The sequence below is a fragment of the Sminthopsis crassicaudata genome, chromosome 1 (genome assembly GCF_048593235.1).
Source record: "Sminthopsis crassicaudata isolate SCR6 chromosome 1, ASM4859323v1, whole genome shotgun sequence".
In the NCBI taxonomy this organism is placed as follows: Eukaryota; Metazoa; Chordata; class Mammalia; order Dasyuromorphia; family Dasyuridae; genus Sminthopsis; species Sminthopsis crassicaudata.
Window position 1 is genome coordinate 393,601,690 of NC_133617.1, and position 25,783 is coordinate 393,627,472.

The 25,783-nt window shown below is 33.7% G+C and overlaps 1 protein-coding gene across 13 annotated transcripts in view; it reads left to right on the forward strand.

Annotated features, from left to right (window-relative positions):
- The window catches only part of LOC141549795 (uncharacterized), a 67,032-nt gene that overhangs the window by 14,690 nt on the left and 26,559 nt on the right, over nucleotides 1–25,783 (forward strand). For 12 of the 13 annotated variants that reach the window (XR_012484447.1, XM_074279715.1, XM_074279719.1 and 9 more), the window contains exons 4-13: nucleotides 3,156–3,297; nucleotides 4,390–4,483; nucleotides 6,481–6,631; nucleotides 6,940–7,099; nucleotides 8,708–8,833; nucleotides 11,871–11,933; nucleotides 17,692–17,814; nucleotides 19,640–19,795; nucleotides 24,854–24,907; nucleotides 25,113–25,333. Coding sequence is in view for 12 of the 13 variants with exons in the window: in XM_074279715.1 (XP_074135816.1) it covers nucleotides 3,156–3,297; nucleotides 4,390–4,483; nucleotides 6,481–6,631; nucleotides 6,940–7,099; nucleotides 8,708–8,833; nucleotides 11,871–11,933; nucleotides 17,692–17,814; nucleotides 19,640–19,795; nucleotides 24,854–24,907; nucleotides 25,113–25,333 (1,290 nt within the window). In the remaining variant the exon portion in view is untranslated. The remainder of the gene's footprint in view (nucleotides 1–3,155; nucleotides 3,298–4,389; nucleotides 4,484–6,480; nucleotides 6,632–6,939; nucleotides 7,100–8,707; nucleotides 8,834–11,870; nucleotides 11,934–17,691; nucleotides 17,815–19,639; nucleotides 19,796–24,853; nucleotides 24,908–25,112; nucleotides 25,334–25,783) is intronic. The other variant, XM_074279717.1, reaches the window with a different exon arrangement.

The following is a 25,783-nucleotide window of genomic DNA, read 5'->3' on the forward strand; positions in this document are numbered from 1 at the left end:
CATTCTTATATATCACTTAACAAAATCCAACAGTTACAAAGAGAAATACCATTTAAAGTAACTACCGATAGCATAAAGATGATAGTACTACCTAAACTAATCTATTTATTTAGCACTATACCAATCAGAATCCCAAAATATTTAATGACCTAGAAAAAATAACAACAAAGTTCATAAGGAAAAACAAAAGACCAAGAATTTCAAGGGAATCAATGAAAAGAAAAAATCAAATGCAGGTGGCCTAGCTGTATCAGATATAAAATTATATTATAAAGCAGCAGTTACCAAAACCATTTAGTATTGGCTAAGAAATAGACTAGTTTATCAGTGGAATAGATTAGGTTCAAAGGGCAAAATAGCCAATAACTTTAATAATCTAGTGTTGGACAAATCCAAAGACCCCAGCTTTTGGGATAAGAATTCACTGTTTGACAAAAACTGCTGGGAAAATTAAAAATTAGTATGGCAGAAACTAGGCATCGCCCCACACTTAACATTGTATAACAAGATAAGGTAAAAATGGGTTCATGACCTAGGCATAAAGATTATAAATAAATTAGAGGAACATAGGATAGTTTACCTCTCAGACCTGTGGAAGAGGAAGGAATTTATGACCAAAGAAGAACTAGAGATCATTATTGATCACAAAATAGAAAATTTTGATTATATCAAATTGAAAAGTTTTTGTACAAACAAAACTTAAGCAGACAAGATTAGAAGGGAAATAACAAATTGGGAAAATATTTTTACAGTTAAAGGTTCTGATAAAGGCCTCATTTCCAAAATATATAGAGAATTGACTCTAAGAAATCAAGCCATTCTGCAATTGATAAATGGTCAAAAGGATGTGAACAGACAATTCTCAGATGAAATTGAAACTATTTCTAGCCATATGAAAAGGTGTTCCAAATCACTATTGATCAGAGAAAGGCAAATTAAAATAACTGAGATACTACTACATACCTGTCAGATTGGCTAGAATGACAGGGAAAGATAATGTGGAATGTTGGAGGGAATGTGGGAAAACTGAGACACTGATACATTGTTGGTGGAATTGTGAATACATGCAGCCATTCTGGAGAGAGATTTGGAACTATGCCCAAAAAGTTGTCAAAACTGTGCATACCCTTTGATCCAGCAGTGTTACTACTGGGCTTATATCCGAAAGAGATCTTAAAGAAGGGAAAGGGACCTGTATGTGCAAGAATGTTTGTGGCAGACCTCTTTGTAGTGGCTGGAAACTGAGTGAATGCCCATCAACTGGAGAATGGCTGAATAAATTGTGGTATATGAATGTTATGGAATATTATTGTTCTGTAAAAAAAGGACTAGCAGGATGATTTCAGAAAGGCCTGGAGAGACTTACATGAACTGATACTGAATGAAATGAGCAGGACTAGGAGATCATTATATACTTCAACAACAATACTTATGAGGATCAATTCTGATGGAAGTGGCCCTCTTCAATGAGATGAACCAAATCAGTTCCAATAGGGCAGTAATGAATTGAATCAGCTACACCCAGGGGAAGAACTCTGTGAAATGAGTATGAACCACTACATAGAATTCCTAAACCCTCTATATTTGTCTACCTGCATTTTTTATTTCCTTCACAAGTTAATTGTACACTATTTCAAAGTCTTAATTCTTGTGCAGCAAAATAACTATATGGGCATGTATACATATATTGTATTTAACATATACTTTAACTTACTTAACATGTATTGATCTACCTGCTATCTGGGGGAGGGAGGAAGGGGAAAATTGAAACAAAAGGTTTTGCAACTGTCAATGCTGAAAAATTACCCATGCATATATCTTGTAAATAAAAGGCTATAATTAAAAAAAATGAGTATCAGTTTCTACATCACATCACTCATATCTCTAACTTCTTTTCTGGCTTTTACATTAGGCTCTTTAATAAACAAGGGAGCACCAAATGAAGGCAATAAATAATCATGGTCAATTATTTTCTATAGAGATTGAATTAATGAAGAAATGGAAGGATATTAATTGGTACCAAAAAAGTAGAGGAAGAATTCAGATGAAGATAATAGAGAAACTAATACATATATATATACATATATATATATATATATATATATATATATATATATATATATATATATATATATATATATATATATATATATATATGTAAAAAACATTTTGCAAACCTTAAAATCCTATATAAATTCCAGCTATTATTTTATAGCATATTAAAAACAAAAGCAGAAATAAGCTAGTTTGTTTTGTTTAGGGGATTGAGTACCAGAAAAGTGGCATGGTTAGTTAACACCTAGGAGTCTCTACAGGAAAGTAAAATGGAATTGGGTTGATGGCAGATCTTAAGTCTTAGACTGAGAATTTGGGGCTGTAATGGGGGAACATAGAATCAATGAAGTGACATAGTAAAAACTGATCCTTCAGGAAGATTTTTCTAGAAGTTTTTATTGTGTGGAAATAATGGGCGCAATAGATTCATAGCTGTGAAATTGGGATAGGAAGCAGACCTGTAAATTGATAGGACTTGATTTTTTTTTTTTTAAGATTATATGAAAAAGAATTTTTTTAATGGTTTCTGAAAGGGAATTAACCTAGACTAGAAGAATATGAATCAAAGAGATTTACTATTGATCATTAGAGATTATCTAATCAAATCTCATTTTGCAGATAAAGAAACAAGTCTAATGAAGTAATTTAGTCACATAGCTACTTGTTTTATATTCTGTTGATTTGGGATTTGGAGCATTATGGGGAAGTAACAAAAAGCTATAAAGAAATCACTTTATAGTTAATTAATTGCAAAAATATTGATTTCTATTTGCTACTTCCATCAGAGATGTGCTTCTGTAAACCATAAGGCTATAACCAAAGCAACTATTTAACGTATAGGAGGTAATACATTATTAAAGGGATGATAGATAGTAAAGATTCTGAGAGCAGAACTCAGTCTCTATTGTTTGTGAAATTTTAGGTATTTGGGATATTTTTCTTAGCCATATTTGGAATAATTCTCCAAGTAAGTCCAGATTAGTAGACTTTTAAATTTTATCAATATAAAGGAAAAAATAGGATTTTGTCCTTTCTTTTTGATTTAAAAAAAAAATCAATTTATACTTAACTTTTTCATCTCATTCCCCTACCTTTTTCAGATATACAAGAAGATAAATCTGATCTAGAAGAGAAGAAATCTGAAGAAATCGTGGATGAGGAATCTGGACTAGTGGTTACTTTCTGTAAAAAAGGGATGGTGATGCCACATGCAAGATATGACTGTATGACTCATCCTTTTGAGTATGTTGTTTGTTTGTTTGTTTTTTATTGTAGCCATAATAGAGAAATGTTTTCTTAAGGGAAGATATTTTTATTCTGACTAACTTTATGAAAACCTTACCCTTAACTTAACTGAGAAAGCTTATGAAGCTTATGAAGTATCATAAAGTCTACCTTCATTTGCTTGTATACATGTTGGGGGACCATTTCAATATGAAATGTTCCACCTAACTGACCAAAACTTATATTTTGGAGTTTATTTATTTCAATTAGAATTCTCAAATGAACCATTCAAAACCATGGCATACAGAGTAAAATCCAATTGACCTTTGCCTTCCTTTCTGGGTAAACTTTACTTTTGGGATATAGATCAAAACAATTTAACTTATGGAAAATTATAATTGAAGTATGTTTAACTTGAAGCTACATATTTCTCTTGTGATCTCTTTGTGTCTTTTTTTTTTTTTTTTTTACTATTGTGTTAACTATTTTTCTAAGTGAAAAAAGCAAAGCTTCTACTCATTGAATTTATCCTATTTACATTTAGCTTCAAGGATTTATCCAAATTCAGTTGTTAAATCAAATATAGCTTGAAATGAATAAACTTTGTCCTAGGAATCTTTTTTTCTATAGAAATTGTTAGGGTCAGTCAGAGAAAAAGAAAGAGAAGATTAATCTATATGAACTAGTATTACTTGAATAAATCACTGATGATGATTTAGCATTCATATCTGCCAGTTCTTTCAAGACCCAGGATTGCAGTTGACCTTGGCCTAAGTGATCTGAATTTATCAAGGGCAAATAACTGTTCCATTACTATTTTGTGATTTCTTTTGAAAGGAAAAAAATAATTATTCCCTGGGGGAAAAAAGCTTCCATGTAATTATCATGAAAAGAACACTTTTACGGTTCAGTTCAGATGAAAATTTTGGTATTTTATTATTGTTCTCTTTTTTCCACTATCATTTACCTATTAAGCATAATTATGGACTATTGTTAGCTTTTATACATGCCAAATTTGGGGTAAGTAGGAGATATAACTTATATTCAAATCAGTATTGTATATTTCTTCTATAACTTTTATCACTAATCTTGATTTTGTATTGATTTCAGACGAACAGAGAATGAGACGTGTATTCCTGTTAAGCAAAATTCAGATATGTGTGGTCAGTGCTACTGCTATGTTTGTGATAAACTAGCATCAGAGGTGAGATTAAATTAAATCAAGATTGAGGTGCTGAAAGAAATAGATAATTTTATGGATTTTAGGACAGTTATTTACATAGAGTATTTTATTTGATTAGATCATTAGTTATATTGGGAAAACTTGCTGATACATTTCATAAAATTTTTTAAGTCTTCTAGACTACCTCCTTACATATATCAAAATGAATAGCTGAAGTTTTCCTCATCAATTATCCATTTAATCATTTACACACTTTTAATAATTTAGTAAACCATTTGTCCAAATGCGTATATAATTTCTGGAATTTAGAGTAATTTTCTATTAAAAAAATAGTTCATAATTTAGTATTAAATTAATTATGAAGCAGGTTTAAAATTCTTCTGATAGTATGATTCACTTTCTTCAAATTATTGCTGACCTTAATTTATGATTTTGAGTCCATCAGACATTTAAAGTGGGAACATAATCTGTAAATACAACATATTCCTGTTATTTGGAAATCTACATAAATCTATTTTTTTAACTTGTTTCCCCATACTATTTTTTCTATTTTTTATGTCATTTCATTAACATAAGGTTTGGGTATCTTTAGAAAATGCATAAATTACTAAATAATGATCCAGATTTTTTTATGGAGTAATTTTAGTTGACCTTTCTGCTGATTTTGTCAGCAAATTTTTCCTTGAGTTCGAGTCAGTGTGCAGTTATGCCTTCCATATCAAAGGTCTGAAAAATAAAATTTTTTTTTGAGATTTGTAGAAGTCTCAGAAGACACATTAAGTTTATAAACTCAGAAATGTATTTAATATGGGTGTATATGGTATTGTATAATATCAACCAAAATTTTACAATAAAGTATTACAAAATAGTCCATAAAAGAAAAATATCAGACTTCTCTGGTATGAAGAGAGGGCCAAAAAAATTTACAAAGATTTTCTAGATTACAAAGGCACTACACCCTAATCCCCAGGATGATATCTCTTCTTTTCTCTTTAAATACATCTTAACTGTAAATTAATCGTCAAGAATTATAAGTTAGAATCTTCTCTAGGTCAGTTAATGCCTCTCTTTTTTATAGCCAGAAAGATCCATAACCCTTAAGATCTATCTTTTCATAAGTAACTGTCTCAACATCCTTTCCCCCTGTTCTCTTGATTTAATCATTCAATTTGATGAATTGAATTTGATTTCAGAGATAGCCTTTAAAACAGTAACTTTAAAAAAAAAGTGCAGCGTAATGAAAGACAATGGAGACACTTTTCCAGTGATCTTTTAAAAAAAGTTCCTCAAGCCAAAATAACATGGAATCTGGAATTTGATAAAACTTATATTGAGATTCAGTTTATGGTTTATGGAATGAAGGTGAAGGCAGAATCTATCAACTTTTACTTTATAATAGCAATATCAAAAGAAATTATGAAATATTTGCATATATGCTCAATTAATATAATTTGTAAGAAAGTTATCCCAGATATATAAGAAAAAGCTGTCAGTTGTGAGGTGGTGTTTTTTTTTTTTTTTTTTTTTTTTTTTTTTTTTTTTTTTTTTGGTTTTTGGTTTTTGCTTTCTTGAAGAGCTAAGCTTTCTAAACTGTATAATGCTTCAACACACTTGAGAAATGTTCTTAATCTGAAACCTTTTTCTGTCAATTACGGGAACTGAATGGCTGGCAAGTGAGGGCACTTGGCCTGGATACTGTGTCAGGATTCATACCACCTCCCACCCCCAAAGTGCTAGTAGTTCTAGGGCCCTTATCTATTTTTGGCAAGACAATATAAATGGATCAGTATGCTTTCATTATTGTACTTGAAACACTGTTCAGTATGCTTACCCTATTAATGATTGATAGAGTCATTTTTATACATACAAAAAAAAGTACATTATTGTCTTTTGGAATTAAGGTATCTCTTATCTATAATACCTTATAAGAAACAATTGTTATCTGTGAAGATGTTGTGTAACATGCATGAAATTCCTTGTTTTGAAAGTTGAAGGTTTTTGGGTTTGTTTTTTTTAAGTGTCAGTATTGGACGACTTCTTCTTCTTGCCATTGCAATGCCCATAACAAAAGCAAATTTTGGAAAGATCAGCGAAATTTTACTTTGACTGGTGTTCTTATAATTTTTAACTTGGAACCTGCTGAGATAGACACAGATCTCCGTCATGGAGGTAAGCAATTTATATTTCTATGTTGCTTTAAAGTCATTACAATTTGTTCCTCTTTTATCTCACTTTTATTTGTCCTTCATTCTCAAAGAGGATCATGACATCCGGGAGGTGATGCCATGACATTCAAATAAGTTGCATTGAAGTGAGGGAGGACTATGCAAGTTCACCCACCTCACTTTTACCTCCCAAGCCATCTGGGTCCAGTGGCCTTAAAATAATTGTATATAGCTTTTTCTTTCTTTTCTTCTGATTAAAACTTTTTTCCCCTTCTGCCATTCTCTCCCCCTCCCCTCCTTGTTTTATTTTAGGAGAGCTTCTGTTTAAATTTCTTCGAGAGCTTTCTATAAAGTATAACAACTATCTTTCTGGAGAAATTGTTTTGAGTCTTCAGGACTGTGTGTGTCCCTCAAAACAGACACCTGGCCCATGTAGTGTCTGCAGCCGACTTCAAAATGAGGTTATATATAGGTGGGTAAAGTGTTAGTGATAGCACAGTAGTAAACTTTGAGACCAAATATATCTCTTATAAGCAATTTTTACTTGTTTTTTAGTGACTCTGTATCCAAAGTAGAGAATGTGTCATGCTATGAAAACTTTTTTTCTTTTCTCTTAAAATCTTAAATACTTTGTATTCTAAGTATATTTTATATATATATATATATATATATATATATATATATATCTTTCAAAGTTTTTCTTGACAGTATCTTGTAGAAGAATTTCAGAAACTTTTAAGAAAATATAATAAATATTGGTACCCCCGCATTATTAGTGATATCATGCCTTCCAAACAGTCTCTTTGTGACATTTTTACAACTGGCTAAGGTATTTTAATGTTTACCTGAAAGATAAATAAGAAAATAGAATATCAATTGCATTTACTGTGTTGAGAATATAAAAATTTTTAGATTACATATTTATCTAAAGAGAAGTCAGAAGAGCTTTCTTGCTAATTTTGTTCACAATCCCACAAAGCCCTTTATTAACATAGCACTGTAAGTACAACCTGGTTAATGCCTAATTGAACTGCTTTCTCTGAGAATTTCTACTGTCAGCTTTTCAAAGTTGTTTAAAATTAGAGTTAATTAGTTACTTTTATAGTAAAAGTCTAGTCGGAGGATATGTAGACATCTCATTTTTTTTTTTCAGCAGTTGACTGAAGAAGAGACTCAGGAGAGCTGATTTGGTACATAGAAATTAAGAATCCCAATCCTATTCTCATAGTTGATGACTGAAAAAGCATTGTAGTTTTTATCAGTTAAGATAAGATAAGCAATGTCTCTTTCTGGAAAATTGGAAATCAGCTCTCAATGTAAGATAATTTTAGTAAAGGTCTCTTAACTGTTTTGATTACTGTTGATTTACTGTATAGTCTCCTTCCTTCACAGAAATTGAGAGAAGGAAATACCTTCTAACTTCATTGTTCAGATTTTATTAGCAATAATAGTCTTTTTTTAGAAACATTGTATCTTTAGTTCTCAAAACATTACAAATTAAATCAGGCTGGTATTAATCCCATTCTAGATGAGAGTATTGATGCTCAGAAACTAAGAGATTGATTTAAGATTATGTAAATAATGAGTAAAAGTACTGAAAATTCAACTTTTGTCTTGATAGTTCACTCAACATTTTTACTGATTTTGCCTTTATAAACCCCATATTGAAATACAGTTTTAATATAGGATATCTCCTAAAACATGAGATAATAGAAAGGACAAGCACTTGACTATTTATTCCAGTAAATTTTTGAAAAATACGCCAATTCTCTGTCTTCTCTATTGACTTTAATAAGATTGACTTTAATTTTTAAAAGCCTAATATGGCATGAAATGTTTCTTCCTTGACAGTTGACTTAAATTTATATATATCTGTTCATGTGGATTATAGATTTACACATAAGTGAACCAACTGACCCAGCATCTTTGTCTCATCTTTATCATTAGGTTTAATTTGCCTTATTTTAATGGCTATTGCTAAGGATCCTGAAGATGGATTCTGTTGTCCTCATATCATTTTATAAAGTGCATAATGTAAATATAAAAATGCAGTCAATTAAGCATATTCTATTTTCCTTAGGTATTCAGATGTTTTCAATTTGGTGTCTTTATTTATAAATAAAGCAGAAAAAGAGAAGCCTAAAACTGCCGCTATTATGTTGTTGGGAGCAGCCAGGGAAATAGCACTTCACAAGGATCCTGCTCAGTATGTATTGATTTTTGTATGTTGGTATCCCTTCCCTGGAAATAGAGGACGAATAACTGTCACTGCTACAAATCTATGCTTCCTTATTTCAAGCTGGACCCCAAGTGCTACTGACAGTTTTTTTTATTCTACCATTTTTTACTCTTCTATCTCATTTCCTGTGCTATTTCAAACCTTTTCTTCTTTCCTTCCTCTACACTACAGCTTTCCCTCCCTCTCACTTAACCATGTTAAGACAACTGAAGGCATCTAAAATCTCTACTTTGTTTCTTAGAATTTTTCAGCATAATCCATTCTTTTTTGCTTATCCCAGTCACAAAAGAACATAAATCTATTCTTGATTGTGAATGTTAATCTTTGTTCCTGTGCCCTTAGTCATATTCCTTTTTTCCAGGCCCTTCCATTTTATTTTTTTAATGTAAGCATAAATGAATTGTATAAGGATTTTTTTTTTACTGAGACTTCTAGGAACTCTCAAAGAACTAGCTTTTAGCAATATTATTTCTATAGGTTTTTTATTTTATATTTATCTTTCTACTCTAATTGTCAAGATTTCCTCTTTTATGTTTATTTTGAATTTATTTAAATTATTAAGAATTTATTAAGTACCTACTATGTGCTCACCACTGTAGATAAAAAACCAAAAGTGAAATAATTCTTCTCTCAAGGAATTTACATTACAGTGGGGAAGACAACATGTAAATAGGTACTATGGAATGAAAATTAACTAGGACAAAGTAATCATATTTATGATAAGTTGTACAAATGTTTACATCTTTTTTTGGCTGAGTCAGTTGCCCAGGGTCACACAGCTAGGAAGTTTGTCTGAGGCTAGATTTGAACTCAAGTCCTCCTAACTTCAGGGCTAGTGCTCGATCCACTGTGCCACCTAGCTGCTCCAAATGTTTACATCTTTAATGAAAATTTCCAGTGTCCTTTTGCAGCAGTCACTTGTACAAGATTTGTCTCTGAATTCGTAAGATTTTAACACATTCTATAATTCTTCATCAAACTACACTCAGGTCATATAAAGATTTCAAATTCTGGCCGGTAGCACTGTAGTCTTTAAGAATGGCTATTATTGGAGGTGGCGCAGTGGATAGAGCACCAGCCCTGAATTCAGAAGGACCCGAGTTCAAATGTGGTCTCAGACACTTAACACTTCCTAGCTGTGTGACCCTGGGCAAATCACTTAACCCCAGCCTCAGGGTAAAAAAAAAAAAAAAAAAAAAAAAAAGAATGGTCATTATTCTAAGGAAATATATAAAAACTGTAGCTCTTAAAGAATACTTTAGGTATACAGAAGTCAAATTTTTTTCTTTTTTTTTTTAAGTCAAGTTTTTTTCTTTTCTTTTTTTTTTTTTTTAAAGCAAGACAATCCGAATTAAGTAACTTGCTCAAGGTCAAACAGCAAGTATTAAGCATCTGAGGACACATTTTGAACTCAAGTTCTCCTGATTCCAGCGCTGGTGTACTATTTATGTTATCTAGCTGCCCCTTATGTCAAGTACAAAAAAGATCATTCAGACTCACAATGAAAAACAGGTTCAGTTGTACTATATGTGTGAAGTGAGTCTGAATGATCTTTTTATATACAGTTTTTATATATTTCCTTAGAATAATACCCATTCTTAAAGACTACAATGTTATGGGCTTGAAACAAGATGCTAATGCTTATACTTAGTTCACACCTTTAAAGGAGTTCACACCTTTAGAGAGCATATATAAGCTAGGAGCCTCAACTAGGATGGACTTCAAGAGATTCACAAGTCAGGCAGAAAGAAGGAAGACAGAGAAGTGGTGGCAGGAGAACATTGAAACCAGTATCCAGAAGGCCTCCAGAAAACTAGCCAAGCCCCAAGTGAAGGAGAAAAGATTTGGAAAGAGACAGTAAAGGATCTGGACTTTAACTCCTAGCTGCATTTGGGGTGATTATTGAACTGAACTGAAACTAAGGCTGCTTCCAGAAGCTTCCAAAGAAACCTACTCCCAAGAGAACATTACAATTTAGAGAAGAACATCACACTACAGAATAAAAAAACTCAACAAAAGAGCAAGGAAATGTATATAGCACTAAATTTGTTAGCACTCCACTGACAGAAGTAATAAAAATATCTATAGAATTTATTATTAATTTATTATTATAGAATTTATTATTAATGTTTGTTGAATTGAATTTGAAGACCTAGGAAATTAAAAATCGAAAATTGTATTCCAAAGTAGACCGAGGATCATTGATGTCTTTCTCACAAAACTGCTTCCTTTACAGTATTTATTTTAAAGATTTGCATGTCAGAGTGAGGCTTAATTGGGGCAACTCTGAATCTGGTTTGACTCTCTGAACTGGCCAGAGGACAGAACCTGTGTCCAGATACAGAGCTGTAAGAGTTCAAGATTTGTAGCCTCTAGAAAGTAGTTTGTTTCCATTGAAAATACATACACATCACGTGATTTTATTGAAATGTAGAGAGAAAGAGCATCAGCTTTGTCAAAGACATGAATCAACACACTGAACCACTGTACTAATCCCAGACAAATCATCTCTATGAGCCTCAGTTTCCTCATTTGTAAAATTAGGGCAAATAATTGATCCACTTCACAGATTTTTATGAAAATACATGAAAAGTTTTGTATTAGTATGAGTTCCTAATGTCTTCATTCTTGTCATGATCAAACAGTAAGGTTTGTCATGACATTATTGAACATTGTTTAAAAGAAATTAAAATTTATCTGTGTGCTTTTGGTTAGTGTTTAACATAGATTGTATAGGGTTTATCCTTCAATCATGATTATGAACAATTAGACAAGTAATAGTTATGATGCGAATAAGTGAAGTGTATCTAGAGGTATTGAGTGAAAAGGGGTTTCTAGTAGACGTGAGAAAACTCAGTCTTGTGCTGGGCTCTTCAAGTTTCTAATATTTAGTAAAATGTCTTGATTGAGAGATCATTAATCTATAGATACTGTTTTTAAATCAGTTTGATTAACAGTTAACAGTCAGTATGATTAACAGGGTGGTTTTTAACATTTGTTTTAGGTCCTGGCAAAATCTTGGACCATCTGAGTCTTTGAAATTGGCTGTACCTTTTCTCATGTCAAGGTAAGTTAGTTATTCTGATGTAGGAATAAAAGACATATGTTCTGCACCTTGCAGTTCCTTATTTTAGTTTCCCAGCATTTTTTCTGATGCTTGAATTAACTTTAATACTACAGAAACATTTAGCTTTTGGCTTGGTTTGAAGATAGTGTTCCTGATTATAAATGATTACTTAAAAACTAATCTATTTAGACTTGTGACTAAGTGGGATTTATATTAAGAATGCAGAGCTGGTTCAGTATCAGGAAAACTATTGGCATAATTGACCATATCAATAACAAAACTAATAGAAATCATTATGAATACATGCAGAAAAAGCTTTTGACAAAATACAGCATCCATTCCTATTAAAAACACTAGACACCATAGGTATAAATGGAGTTTTCCTTAAAGTGATAAGTAGCATCTATCTAAAAGCATCAACAAGGATTATCTGTAATGGGGATAAGTTTAGAAGCATTCATAATAAGGGGTGAAACAAGGATTTCCATTATCCCCACTGTTATTTAATATTGTACTAGAAATGTTAGCTTTAGCAATAAGAAAAGAAAAAGAAATTAGAATGGGCAGTGAGAAAGCAAAACTCACTCTTTGTAGGTGATAAAGAATCACCTAAAAACTACTTGAAGTAACAACTACAGCGCAGTTTTAAGGATATAAAATAAATCATTGATATTTCTATGCAACCCAAAAAAACCAGCAGCAAGAGACAGTGTAACGAGCTGTCGTCTCCAGAAGCTGCTGGATCACTCTCTGGGAAGAGATCTGCTGTGTCTACTCAAATCTCTCCGACAGATTCTTCTTCCTGTAACGAACCGTTGTCTCCAGGCAGTTGCTGTTAACTCTTGTCCAAAGAAGTGACTTCCCTTCCTGCAGAGAGCCCCGTCAGGCCTGATGTAATGCAGAGAGTCTTCTTTCTCTGAGAGTCCTCTCTTTTATTCTCCCAGAGAATGGGCGTGGGATAATGCAAGGGCTTCTGGGAAGAACCACCCCAGCCAATGAGCTTGCCCCCTCTATCAAGTCAACCTGAGTTCTCACCTTGTAATTGTCCAGAAAACCTCAGTTCTCACTTAGTAATCCTAACATCTCCCCCTTTCTTTTGATTTAGAACATAGGACAGTCATGACCTTGAAACATAAATCCATCAATATGGGAAGTATTACAGATAATTACATAAATTACATAAGCACATAGTAACATAGTAACGTAACACATGCTAGAAGTATATAACATAATCATAAATTGAAAATTTATAAATGTCCATAAGTCCATTGTCCATTAGTCTCATCTTGTGTGAGGAAGTCCAATGATTCCTGCTGGTTTTTAAAGTTCTTTAACAGTCTTCTTATTATCCATGCTCTTTCAGTGTCAGATGTTTCTTAGATCTTCTCCTTTATATTGAGGCCTTTCTCTTTTTCTGTCTCTCTCTGATGGACAAGGCGAATATGACTCGTTGGCACCCATCTGATTCCTTTTCCTGCTGAAGAAATACAAGCAAACCCTCTCTCCCAGGCAGTTAACCTATCTAATTTCCTTCTATTTACCACTTTCTAAATCTCTTCTCATCATCTGACAATTACATTGGAGTTGTTTGCACTGGATACAGCCATGTTGGTTTAAAAGGCCTGTATTCTCCCCAAGTGTAATCCATTTTTGCAATCTGATTGTCTTTTGGCTGATTGATTGGGTAATCCCTTTCTTCCATGTGATTGTTTTTCAGCTGATTGATTAAATCAGAGTCCTGGCCTTCTAAAGGCTGTTTGGGTGTAACATCAGCTGCCATCATGCCCCAAGTCTTTTTTGCCTGGGGCCCTGGATCTGGGCCCCTCATCCTATTTCCCTGAATTAGTTTACACTCTGATTCCCAATGGAGTCCTCTGTTGCATTTTGGACATGGGGTTTTAGGTCTTCTCTCACCCTGTCTTCTCACTGTATCTCCATACCTACACTGAGCTCTTAGATGTCCAATTTTTCCACATTGAAAACATCGCCAAGTTTCTCTAGAAGTCCCTTGCCAGGAGGGACCCTGTTTTTCCACGTTCATCATTGTCCGAGTATAAAAAGAATTTGTTCCCACTGTAGCACAGCGTCTTATGATCTCCTCTAAAGGAGCATCTTTGTCTAATCCCCATATAATTCTTTTGCAAATCTCATTGGCATTTTCCTTAGCCAGATGTCTGGTCATTATTTCTGTAGCTGAATTTTCTCCAATAGTTCTTTTGACAGCAGTTTGCAAACGTCCCACAAAATCTGCAAAAGGTTCATTGGGACCTTGCTGTATTTTAGTGAAAGCCTCTCCACGATCTTTCTGTCCAGGAAGGACACCCCAAGCTTTTATTGCAGCCTTAGCAATTTGTTCATATATTGTCATGGTATAATTAATCTGTTCCGAATTCTCTCCATATTGACCTTCACCAGCTAAGTGCTCAAAAGTTAATTGTGTGTTAACTCCTATTTCCAAATTGCATCTGACTTGAATTTTACATAATTCATGAAATTCCGAAAGCCATAATAAATTTTCTCCAGGTTCCAGGCATATCCTTGCTATGGATTTCCAATCATTTGGGGTTAGGACTTCATAAGACAAACCATCTAGTAACATTTTGACATAAGCTGATGTAGCCCCATAAAGGGTACAACCTTTTTTCAAATCCTTAATTTTATTCAAATCTAAAGGTGCATATCTTCTCATTTTATGACCTACAGAATCAATATTTTCAATCACAGGATATGCATGTATAAAATCACTTATATCCTGTCCTTCTCTCTTAGCTTTAACCAATGCTTTTTCTAATCTTGTCATAGGCTTAGGCTGCTTCACAGGCAATTCTGTTTGTGTTTCTGCCTCTTCCTCTCCTCCTTCTTGCTCCACCCATGAAGGGTTAATTGAGGGAGGAGATGGGAGGTGCTCCTGTTGCTGTTGCTCAGAATTGTACTTAACTTCATTGTTATCTGATTCATCCTTTTCACCTAGTTTAGTTGACACCTCCCCATTTTGCTCCTTCATCTCTTCCTTTAGAATAACATTTTTTAAAGCCATTTGGATTAAATTGTAGGTATGAATTGTATCTTTGGAAACTGAGTTTGGTCTGGAACCAAAGGGTAAAATGTCACAAAGACAATTGTAGTGTTCACCTAATTGCTCTCCTACTAATTTCCACTCATCTGGATTCAATTCTTTTTCCAGAGAAAAAGAAGGACATATAACCTTCACAGTTCTTAAAAGTTCAGTAATCTCCTCTAAAATTATAATCAATCCTTGGCTTTTCATAACCTTGATGATGCTCTCCAAACATTTTCCTTGAACAGAAGGTGTTTGCCCCATTTCACTATAAGAGATTCCTGGTTTAGCCCTTAATAAGTTAAGTTCCTTATTTATCTATTAGTATGCTCACTTAATCTTTAACAAAGTTTCCTCGTTACTCACGGTTCTGGGTCAGAGAGACTGAGATCTAGATCGGAAGCTTTTCCACTGGAATCAGGACTGTATCTGTCCCTGTTCGGGCGCCAAATTGCAAAGGTCTGGTCTAGCTCCTCTTGTCAGGGTAAGCAAAAGTCCTTGCCCCACGTGTGGACGCCAAGTGTAACGAGCTGTCATCTCCAGAAGCTGCTGGATCACTCTCTGGGAAGAGATCTGCTGTGTCTACTCAAATCTCTCCGACAGATTCTTCTTCCTGTAACGAACCGTTGTCTCCAGGCAGTTGCTGTTAACTCTTGTCCAAAGAAGTGACTTCCCTTCCTGCAGAGAGCCCCGTCAGGCCTGATGTAATGCAGAGAGTCTTCTTCTTTCTCTGAGAGTCCTCTCTTTTATTCTCCCAGAGAATGGGCGTGGGATAATGCAAGGGCTTCTGGGAAGAACCACCCCAGCCAATGAGCTTGCCCCCTCTATCAAGTCAACCTGAGTTCTCACCTTGTAATTGTCCAGAAAACCTCAGTTCTCACTTAGTAATCCTAACAAGACAGGAAGAGAAATTCCATTTAAAATAATCTTTGCTATTTTTACTATATGAACATTATTATAAAATGCTTTTCACAGATATTAAATCAGATCTAAACAATTGGGAAAATATTAATTGCTCATAGGTAGACTGAACTAATATAATAAAAATGGCAAATATACCAATCAAACTGCCAAAAAATTATTTTTAGAGCTAGAAAAATAATTTAAAAATTAATCTGGAAGATGAAAGTCAAGAATATCAAAGGAATTAATTGGGGAGTGGGGGGTATGAAGAAATGCAAAGAATGATGACCTAGCCATACCAGACCTAAAACTGCAGCAATCATCAAAATTGTTTAGTTCTGGTTAAAAAATAGAAAAGTGGAGTAATTTGGGTACATAAGACACAATAATGAATGACTATGTTAATCTATTGTTTGATTAGGCTCAAAGGCATTTCTGGGATAAGAACTCACTATTTGACAAAAATTGCTAGAAAAACTAAAAAATAATATGGCAAAAACTAAGCATCAACCAATATCTCAGCCCCAAGATAAAGTCAAAATAGATACATGATTTAGACATAAAGGATAGTTTACTTATCAGATCCCTGAAAAAGAAAGGAATTTATGACCAAACAAGAAATAAAATCCATTATTACCTCTTTACCTCATACAAGCTTATTCTTGATAATTCCATTCTAAAAGTAAAATTATAGGAATGTTTTCCAATTATAAGAAACATTTGTTAAAATTAAATTTGAATGAATTTTAACAAGGCAAAGTTTTGGCACGGGTCAGCTTTTCCCTTAATTTCTGCTTATAGCTAACTGCTCCCCCATGTCTCATATGTACATATATTTTTTTATATGCAACTTACCCCAGTCTTTAGCTTTATTTCTTCATCTGAATCACTTACTATCTTTGATTAAGCTATTCTTCCTAATTTTATTTTGCCAAATAGCTTTCCATTTCCTTATCTCTTTCTCCTTTTCTCTAATATATTTCCTTTCCAATAGAATTAGGAGCTTATAGAAGCAGTGGTTCATTATCAGAACCATTCATCCATTTTTAAAAATTATGAATTATGAGAGAGAAAGAGGCAGTTCAAGACAAAACAACTTGCCAACTAAGGCTAACCATTTTTGCAATGTTTCACATCTGTAGCCTCACACCTCTGCAAAGAAACAAGATACATTTAGCATTAGTTCATAGAAGTCTTTCCATGCTTCTCTGTATTTATAACTAAAAATTCTTTTAAAATTTTTGGTAATTATTGACACCTCAGTAGCAATAACTGATAGTTCTATTTATGATTTTTGTGTATTATCTATGAATATTAAATGACATGTTCATGTAAATGAATATCTAATTTTTCTTAGGTCCTTTTCACTTCTAGCTTAGAGATCATTATGTAGAGGATAGCTATAGGAAACCCTCCTTAATGTGTGGTTTTGTGAGCAATTCAAGGTTTATTAAGTGAACTGCTTACCAATTGATCATGTTATAGACCCAAAGCCATCTCTTCTTACTACTTTGTATTTTGATCCTTGACTAATTCAGTTAAGTAATTCAAGCAGCACTTAGGCTATAATCTCCCTCACTAACACCTTGTAGTCTAGCTTAATGGAGGAAGAGGATTTATTTATTTCTATTTAGAACATGTTATTGCCTCTAAGGAAAGAGAGCCCCCTGTTCCACTTGTTCCTCTTGTGTAATAGCTTTCTTTTTATTTCAAATATTAACATTTTGCATATACTTAGAAAAGTAATATTTTCTGCTGCTTCTTAGTTTCATTAAGTAATTTCTTTCTTAAATCTAGGATTACCAAAAACCTCCAAAGGATGCTTGTACTCAGTGATTTTCCTAAACAACTTTATGAAAAATTCATTAGCTTTTTCCAGACAATTCCTCTTCCCCCTTACTGTTTTAAGTTCACAAATTGGTAAGTGTGTCATTTCAGTTGTAAATTTTTATATCTGATAATTTGGAAATGCTAAAAAAAAAAAAAAAAAAAAAAAATGGCTCAGTGGAGATTGGTGTCCAGAAAGTTCATATCCTGCCTTGAATACTTCCTATGTCTGTGACCCTGTACAAGTGACTAAACTACTCAGTGTTTTCTCATCTGTAGAGTGGTGATAATAATAGCACCTACATAACAAGATTGTTGTGAAAATTTCCTGAGATTGTGTAAAATATTTTGCAAATAACAAAGTACTATTTACATATGAATTATGATTATTTATTAATATTTCATAGCATGGGGCTTAAACAAATAGAAGAGCTCTGTGAGTTAGTAGTAGATAAAACTAAAGACACAGATGTTAAAATGTAGTATATATCTTCCTAGCTATGTGACCCTGGGCAAGTCATTTAACCCCCAATTGCCTCAGAAGGAAAAAAGTAGTATATATTAAAAATAATATCTCTGTTAGCGCTATCACAGCCTGAATCTGACCAATGAAATATTTTAGGCAGTCCAAAGTAATCTTTCATCTATATTCTCTGCAAAGGTAATCCAATTTAGTGCTTCTTTGGCATTCCTTATGCACTTCAGCCTATGATCTCTGGAGAATATTGGAATCTCCCAGGTCCCTCCCCGAATCTGCCATTCCTTACACAAATAACTGCCAACACCCTAGTGTTTCCAAATACTTCTTGTTTGTGGGTTTCTTGTGCCAAGGAGTGGCTGCTGCTATTCAGTGAATTGCAAATCAAGCAGAGCTAACTAACTAGAGAAGAGTGGATGAAAATGTGTGGATACAGGAGATGGAAAAGAGAACTAGGATGAAAAATTATGCTATGGAAGGTCTGGCTTTTTTTTCCCCTGAGGCAATTGGAGTTAAGTGACTTGCCCAGGGTCACACAGCTAGGAAGTGTTAAGTGTCTGAGGTCAGATTTGACCTCTGGTCCTCCTGACTTCAGGGCTGGTGCTCTTATCTACTGAACCACCTAGCTGCCCCATTCTTTTTCTTTATATCAACCAGAAATGGGCCTGAGATCCCATCAGAAGAAATAGAAAAGTTTACAGGAGAGGGTAGACTTAAGGTGTGATAAGTTCAATTTTTTACATGTTGTATTTGAGAAGCATCCAAGTGAGACATTCAGATAGAGATTTCATTAGACAGGTATAAATACAGGAAGGAGTGCTAAAGACAAATTTAGGGGTCACTTTCAAGGAGTTCCTGATTAAAGCAGTGGGATTGATTGAGCTCACCAAGGAAGAGAAAGGAAAGAAAAGAGCCTTATAGAACATGTACACTAAAGTGGTAAGGAGAGGATAGCTAAGGCTGCAAAGAATCAAGGGGTAATAATTATTCAGTTAGAATATTCAATCATCCATAGCACATTATTTCCCAGTCATTCTGCTTGAACAGAATATTTTCTAGATTAGCAGTCTAGAAAATGTTATTTGTTTGTTATGTGTATATATTTGAGAAGTGTTTGATTTCTCTTGCTTTTTGTTTTGATATACAACTCAGAAAAGGTGAAGTTGAAGGAGAAAGTACAGAAAATTACTAAAAATAGGAATCTAAAACCAATAAAAAATTATTTTGGAGATTTTTTTCAAGGCCCCAGAATTTAAGAGGAAGAAAATAAAAGAGGAAAAACAAATTAAAATCACACTCTATGTGATCCTTACAAAGTGAGCATGCTTCTATAAGCAACATCACTGTTTTGTTATATTCGTGTTGGTTCTCTGTGAAAATATTTAGGTTCTAAAATAAGGAAATAATCATTCATATTATACCATTTTAACCAACTTTCAGCCTGAATATTCCATCATGGGATCACAGATTACTAACTACAGTTTTAAAAGGCCAGAACATTACTGGTGAACAAAAAAAGAATGGAAAGAAGGAATTCCTCTGGGAAGTTCTTAATGTGGTAAAGGCTAGAACTGAGAAAATGGAGAGTATGGGACGGTAAGTGCATAACTACTCTTTATATCTAGGGGGATTAACTCCTGAGTTATGTGTCATTTAGGAAATTCAGTGTTTTATTTAGAGAATAGATTGCAAATCTAAGAAATAAATAAAGGTGAGGTACTATTTAACCAAATGAAATCTATTTTATTGTTTCTCTTCTGCCTCCAAGTCATTCTAGAATTAAATCATTTGTGTTCTGGTAAGATTAAAATCTCACTGAGAAAGACATTGATTTCTTGATGTATTTTCTAATACTGTTTAAAAGCAGTAAAAGTGTGTGAATTCCATCATTTGCCTTGTTTTAAAATGTTTCTTTACTATATAGTACTTTGTGTTCAGATTGTCAAGGAATGTGACAATTGCACAGTAGTGATACTGATAGAAAAGCCGGTCAAATTTAGGATTAGCTGAACTAAATAAGCATTAATCAGATTTGCAGGAAGAAGAAACAATATTCAGAGAAAAGTAATGGGAATTTATATGACATAGGAAATTCAGATTCTGAAAGAATTGACTGTGATAGGCTAGACCCTTTTTTGGGGAGTCTCATGGATGACCCCCATTTAAAGTTTTCAAATAATTGAAGGAAATTAGTAATCAAAGGAATTTCATTTGGAGGATAATAAAAACTAAGGTATTAACTTTTTTCCCCATTCATTTTCATGGATCCCTGAAATCTGTCTTTGGACCCTAAGTTAGGAACCCCTTTTCTAATGGGAATTTGTACTGAAATAAGAGGCAGTCTGCCTGAAGGAGCTCCCCTAAAGTTAGTAAAGACCTAATGAGCCAGTTTTCACATTCGTCATTCTAGTATTTGTTTTCATCATTCAAGAAGAGTTCTTCAAATATATTTTCTTTCTCTATTTTTTTTTATTTTCTACATTGTGAGTCCCTAAAATTCTTCCTTTTGCTTCTTCCTACCCACAACAGGCCTCATCTATCTCAGTCCATCATAGGTTTTTAACATCTTAAAAATGTTGAATTTAACAAAAACCAAATAAAATGGGTTCTTCATTATACAGAAGAAAAAGGATCGTACAAGAAACTGAAACTATAACTTTTGTATCATGTACATAATAAATTCAGTATTGTAATTGTTTGCTTCATCATCTGTCTTGTGGAATTTAAGTCTTTCAAAGTAGTTTGTCTTTATAATGTTACCATATAATAAATTGTTCTATAGTTTGCACTTCCCTCTGTATCAGTTGACACAAGTGTTCCAGGTTCCTTTGAAACAGTCTCTTTTGTCACTTCTTATAGCACAATGATATTCCTTTGCTTTTATATACTATTATAATTTATTCAGCCATCCATCCCCCTGCCTGTATGGGTACCTCCTTAGTTTCTACTTCACCATTATAAAGAGCTGTTATAAATGTTTTTTTGGTATGAGGATACCTTTCCTCTTTCTTTGATTTCTTTCTTACCTAAGGGGAGAGATGTTCTTAATAAAAAAAACTAGCTTGACTTTCCCACCAATTTTAATTCCTATTTTTGGCAGCAAATATGTCTGAGAAAGATGGCTTCCAAGGTTTCCCCTTTTTTTGGACAGGAAAACTTTCATCTCTAATGGGTTAAAAACATTTCCCATAATTCCTTGGGCAGAGACTGGTGAGGAAACAAAGTATTATCTGTTACTTTCTCTCACTACCCCTTCCCCCATCCCCAATCTCTGCAATATGAACCATTTAGAGGGTAAAAGGGGGAGAAAAGGGAAGAAGAAAATCTTGAATCACTCCCAGGGCTGACTTTAGGCCTATTCTCATAGATAAGCCTTAGGTGGCCATGAGGTCATAAGGAGCTGCACAGCAAAACGGAGGACAGAGGTACAAGAGTCTCTTTTATGGTTTGAATTTTTTAACTCTTAACTATGCCATCCTCCAGATTCTAAAGCATGTAAAAACTATTGTTAATTCACGCTCTTTTAACAAAATCCTGTAGCAGGCTGAATTTGGCTCAAGGCCATATTTTACTGATCCTTTCTCTGAAGTCATGCTTTTATACAGTAAACAGACAGCTTTTATTCAATATTTAATATGTTGGAGTATCTTCCATCTGTGAAATGGGGCCAGCAAGTAATTAACAAAGAAGTAGACTAGGCCCAATACCAGCAATTTACTTAATATCCCTTAAGCTTATAAAGAGGGTTCCTCTCCTATTCCCAAACTCTTGTATGTTACAATTTATCTTTATACCCCCTAGGCCAAGGTATAGCTGTTTTCTTTGCTTACCTTTTTCCATCTCCAGAGGAGCAAAGTTGGGCCCCAGACCAATCCATCTGTCTCAGTAACTGGATCTTGATTTGCTGGGCTTCCATTATAGAAAATCTGATTATGCCCTTCCTATAAAATCCATAAATTATTTTCATGCTAACCATATATGGCCATATATTCGAATCTTTGTCAGTCTCAGAATTCTGTTTTCCCAACTCCAAGAAGATATGGTTCATCCTGACAGTTTTTTGGCCTCTTTTCTTCCACATAAAGACACCATTTTAAAAACAATCAAAAAAGAACCTTCCATTGCTTTATGATTGAACAATCCTTTTGAAGGGCGTATGTTCTTGAAATATTAAGACTATTAACTACATAAGATACTATATGAAGTATAAAAGGAGTGTAGTTCTTGCATTTTGAGAGCATAGAATCTAATTAGAGTAATAATTCATATTACACATGAGTTAAATAAAATAGACTGGCACTGAAAATAAACTTGAGAATGGAACAAGCTACTAAGGGGAGAGAATAGATATCTTCAGATAGAGACAGGTTAGCTATTTGCCAAAGGTCATCTAAATGAAATTAATATTTCAGGTAGGAATTGGACTAGATGGCCTTTGGTCTTCTCTGCAGTAATGAGGTTCTATTGGTGATAGAGAAAATAAATGTTATAAGAGTTCTGAAGAGGGGAGAAAAGAGAGAATTAAGAACCATCACCAGTGATGACAGTTAAAAAGTTCATCCACAGAGAATAAGATATGAGCTGAGCCTCAAAGAATGTGTATGAGATTTTGAGAGTTAATGTAGAGGGAAGAGAAAAACGCTTTTGACTTAGGGCTTAAGGCAAAAATGCATCATTAATAAGTTCAAGATGTATTTGGGAGACAGTAAAAGATAGTTTGGTTGTAGTTAAGAGGTTCATGTAATATAGTCTAGGATTTGGTGCTGGCAGTATCACCTAAACTATAGATTATCTGACCTAACCAATAACACTTTAATAAGAATACAGACTCAGAGAAGAGAAAATAGCTTATCCGTGGTCACACAGATAATGAATGATACAGACTCAGAGAAGAGAAAATAGCTTATCCGTGGTCACACAGATAATGAATGGTAAAACCAGAATTTGAAGTAAAACCCTATTACTCCAGGTATTATGTTCTTGCTCTGCTATGTACCATTCTGCTTAAGAATGGACTGTAGAGGTGTTTGGTAACTGGCTAAGGAATTGAGACTTGATCCTCTTAGCAATGGGGAAACCCAAGTGAAGATTTTCAAGAAGAATGACCTGAAAACAGCAGGATTTAGAAAAAATCAAAGTGGCAAATTGTATACAGACTAAATAGAGAAGAGAAAATTGGACTCCAACTATCTAGGCTTCTGCAGGATGGAGAACCGGAATTCAGATTGTAATAGATATATAATGACAGACTTTTCCCCCATATGATCCAACAACCCAAAGATGATAATATATAGTCAAAAAATAAGACTTTTTTCACTACAAATATTAAAGACCCTAAATTATGTTTTAACACAGTTTTGGAGAGGGAGTATATTTTTGCCACAGTGCTAATCAGCATTTCTTCTTTGATAGAACCAGTTTACTATTATTTCACTCATTTTCATCTTCCCTTTCCATCATCCCAAATCTGTAATATCCCTAAAGGCAGAGACTCTTGTTTCATGTTATATAATTAATAGGGATTAGTTCTTCATCTTTTGGAAAGAACATTAAGTTTGGGAGGGTGAGGATTAGTAGCATGTCTGAAGCAGAGAACATTTAAGTGGGCAGATATTTTAAGTGTCTAGCCTATTCTGAAAGAGACTTTTTCAAAACAATTCATCAAAAGTAAAATTAGAAGGCTTTTAAATGTTAGTGTATAGCTGTTGTCCTTGAAAACAGGGAAATTTTTAGGTTTTTGTTAAGTATGATATCATTTGGATTCGTAGAATTTCTTGAGATTTTCCGTTGGGGATACAGAGGGGTAGAAAGAAAAATTTAATTTGACATGCTTCCATATCATTACATTTTTTAAGCAGTGATCTAGATGCTTGAAAGAAATAAGGTGATTCAGTGAAAGGGGCAAAGGATTAGAATTCAGGAGATCTGAATGTATCCTTTAGGTATACAAACACAGCAGTATGTTAGTATTCTGTTAAATTTAATAAACCTAACAATTTCAAAGATTTGGGGTTTGTTTGTTTTTTGCAATCCTTTTGATTCTATTTTGTATATTGGAATATTTGCGTTTGATGATTAGGCTCACAATTAAAAAAAGAAAATTAAGAATAAGATGGGGACAGCTAATTGGTATAGTGGATAGAGCACCAGCCCTGAAGTCAGGAGAATCTGAGTTCAAATCTGGTCTCAGACACTTAACACTTCCTGGCTGTGTGACCCTGAGCAAATCACTTAACCCCAATTACCTGGGGGGGAAAGGGGGAGTGAAAATGCTTATTTTTTTTAAATGTGCTCTTCTGAACCTCAGGTTTTTCATCTATAAAATGAAAGAATTTGACAATATGATCTTAAAGTCCTCTTCCAGTAATAAAATTCCCTGATATTTTATTAGATTTTAAACTTCTTGATAGAATGTTAATTTTAACCATTGACCATTAAAAATTTCTTTTTACAAATTGTCAGATTAACATTACCACCATTCTTATTTTGGATGAGCTTTTTTACAGTACAGTATTACAGTACAGTAATATGTTAAAATGTCTGTAGAGATGTAAACTGTGGCAGGAAATTACTAGACACAAAATTAAAATTCTTTGTTCATTTTAAATAACTGAAACAGGATATAAGAAAGTGTTTTTCTCTCCCCCCATTCAGATACAAAGAACTAGTTCGCTATTTGAAAGCAGTAAAGTGCAATGAAGGCGTTGGGTAAGAAATAAATTATGTGTCCCTTCAAATATACATATGATTCCCATTTCTTAATGCAGTTACATTCAAAGTCAAATTATAAATTGCCCCAATCCTTTAAAATGAAGGGGTCTAAATTCTATGCATATTTTAAAATAGATTTTCACTTACTATCTCATTTATACCTTTGAGAAGTTTAGTTTTAAAGGAAGCAACTTTTACACAGGTTAAGGGATCTTAGAGACAAGATTCCTTTCTTCTTGTGCAAAAGTGGTGATTTCACCAGTGCTGCGTATGCATTACTACTTCCCATCAACAACCTGGCCTGCTGCACAGCCTGTCGACTCATACCCTTGGAGTTTGAGTGCTACCTGAAGATGTTCTGGACAGGAAGTGTCCCCTCAGGGAAGGATTTCCAGGACTCTGATGAGTGGATTTTGAACGTGGGTGAGCACTAATATTAAAAAGTATTATAAAGTATGAAATATATTGTTGTACAGAATCAGCAATCTAAATTGAACAAATATGTGTACATATATATTTGTTATATATGTATGTATGTGTATAATCTACATCTTTATATAGGTATGCATATTGTATACATATCAAAGGTGACATAAGAGAACCAAACCCTCATCAAAAATGTGAGGGGGGGGGCAGCTAGGTGGCGCAGTGGATAGAGCATCAGCCTTGAATTCAGGAGGACCCAAGTTCAAATATGGTCTCAGACACTTAACACTTTCTAGCTGTGTGACCCTGGGCAAGTCACTTAACCCCAGCCTCAGAAAAAGAAAAAAAATTAAAATGTGAGGTTGGCCACAAGGTCCCATCTCTGCCACTTATTAAGTGCAAAACCTTAAGCAAATCATTGCTTTCTTTGGATTTCATTTTCCTCCA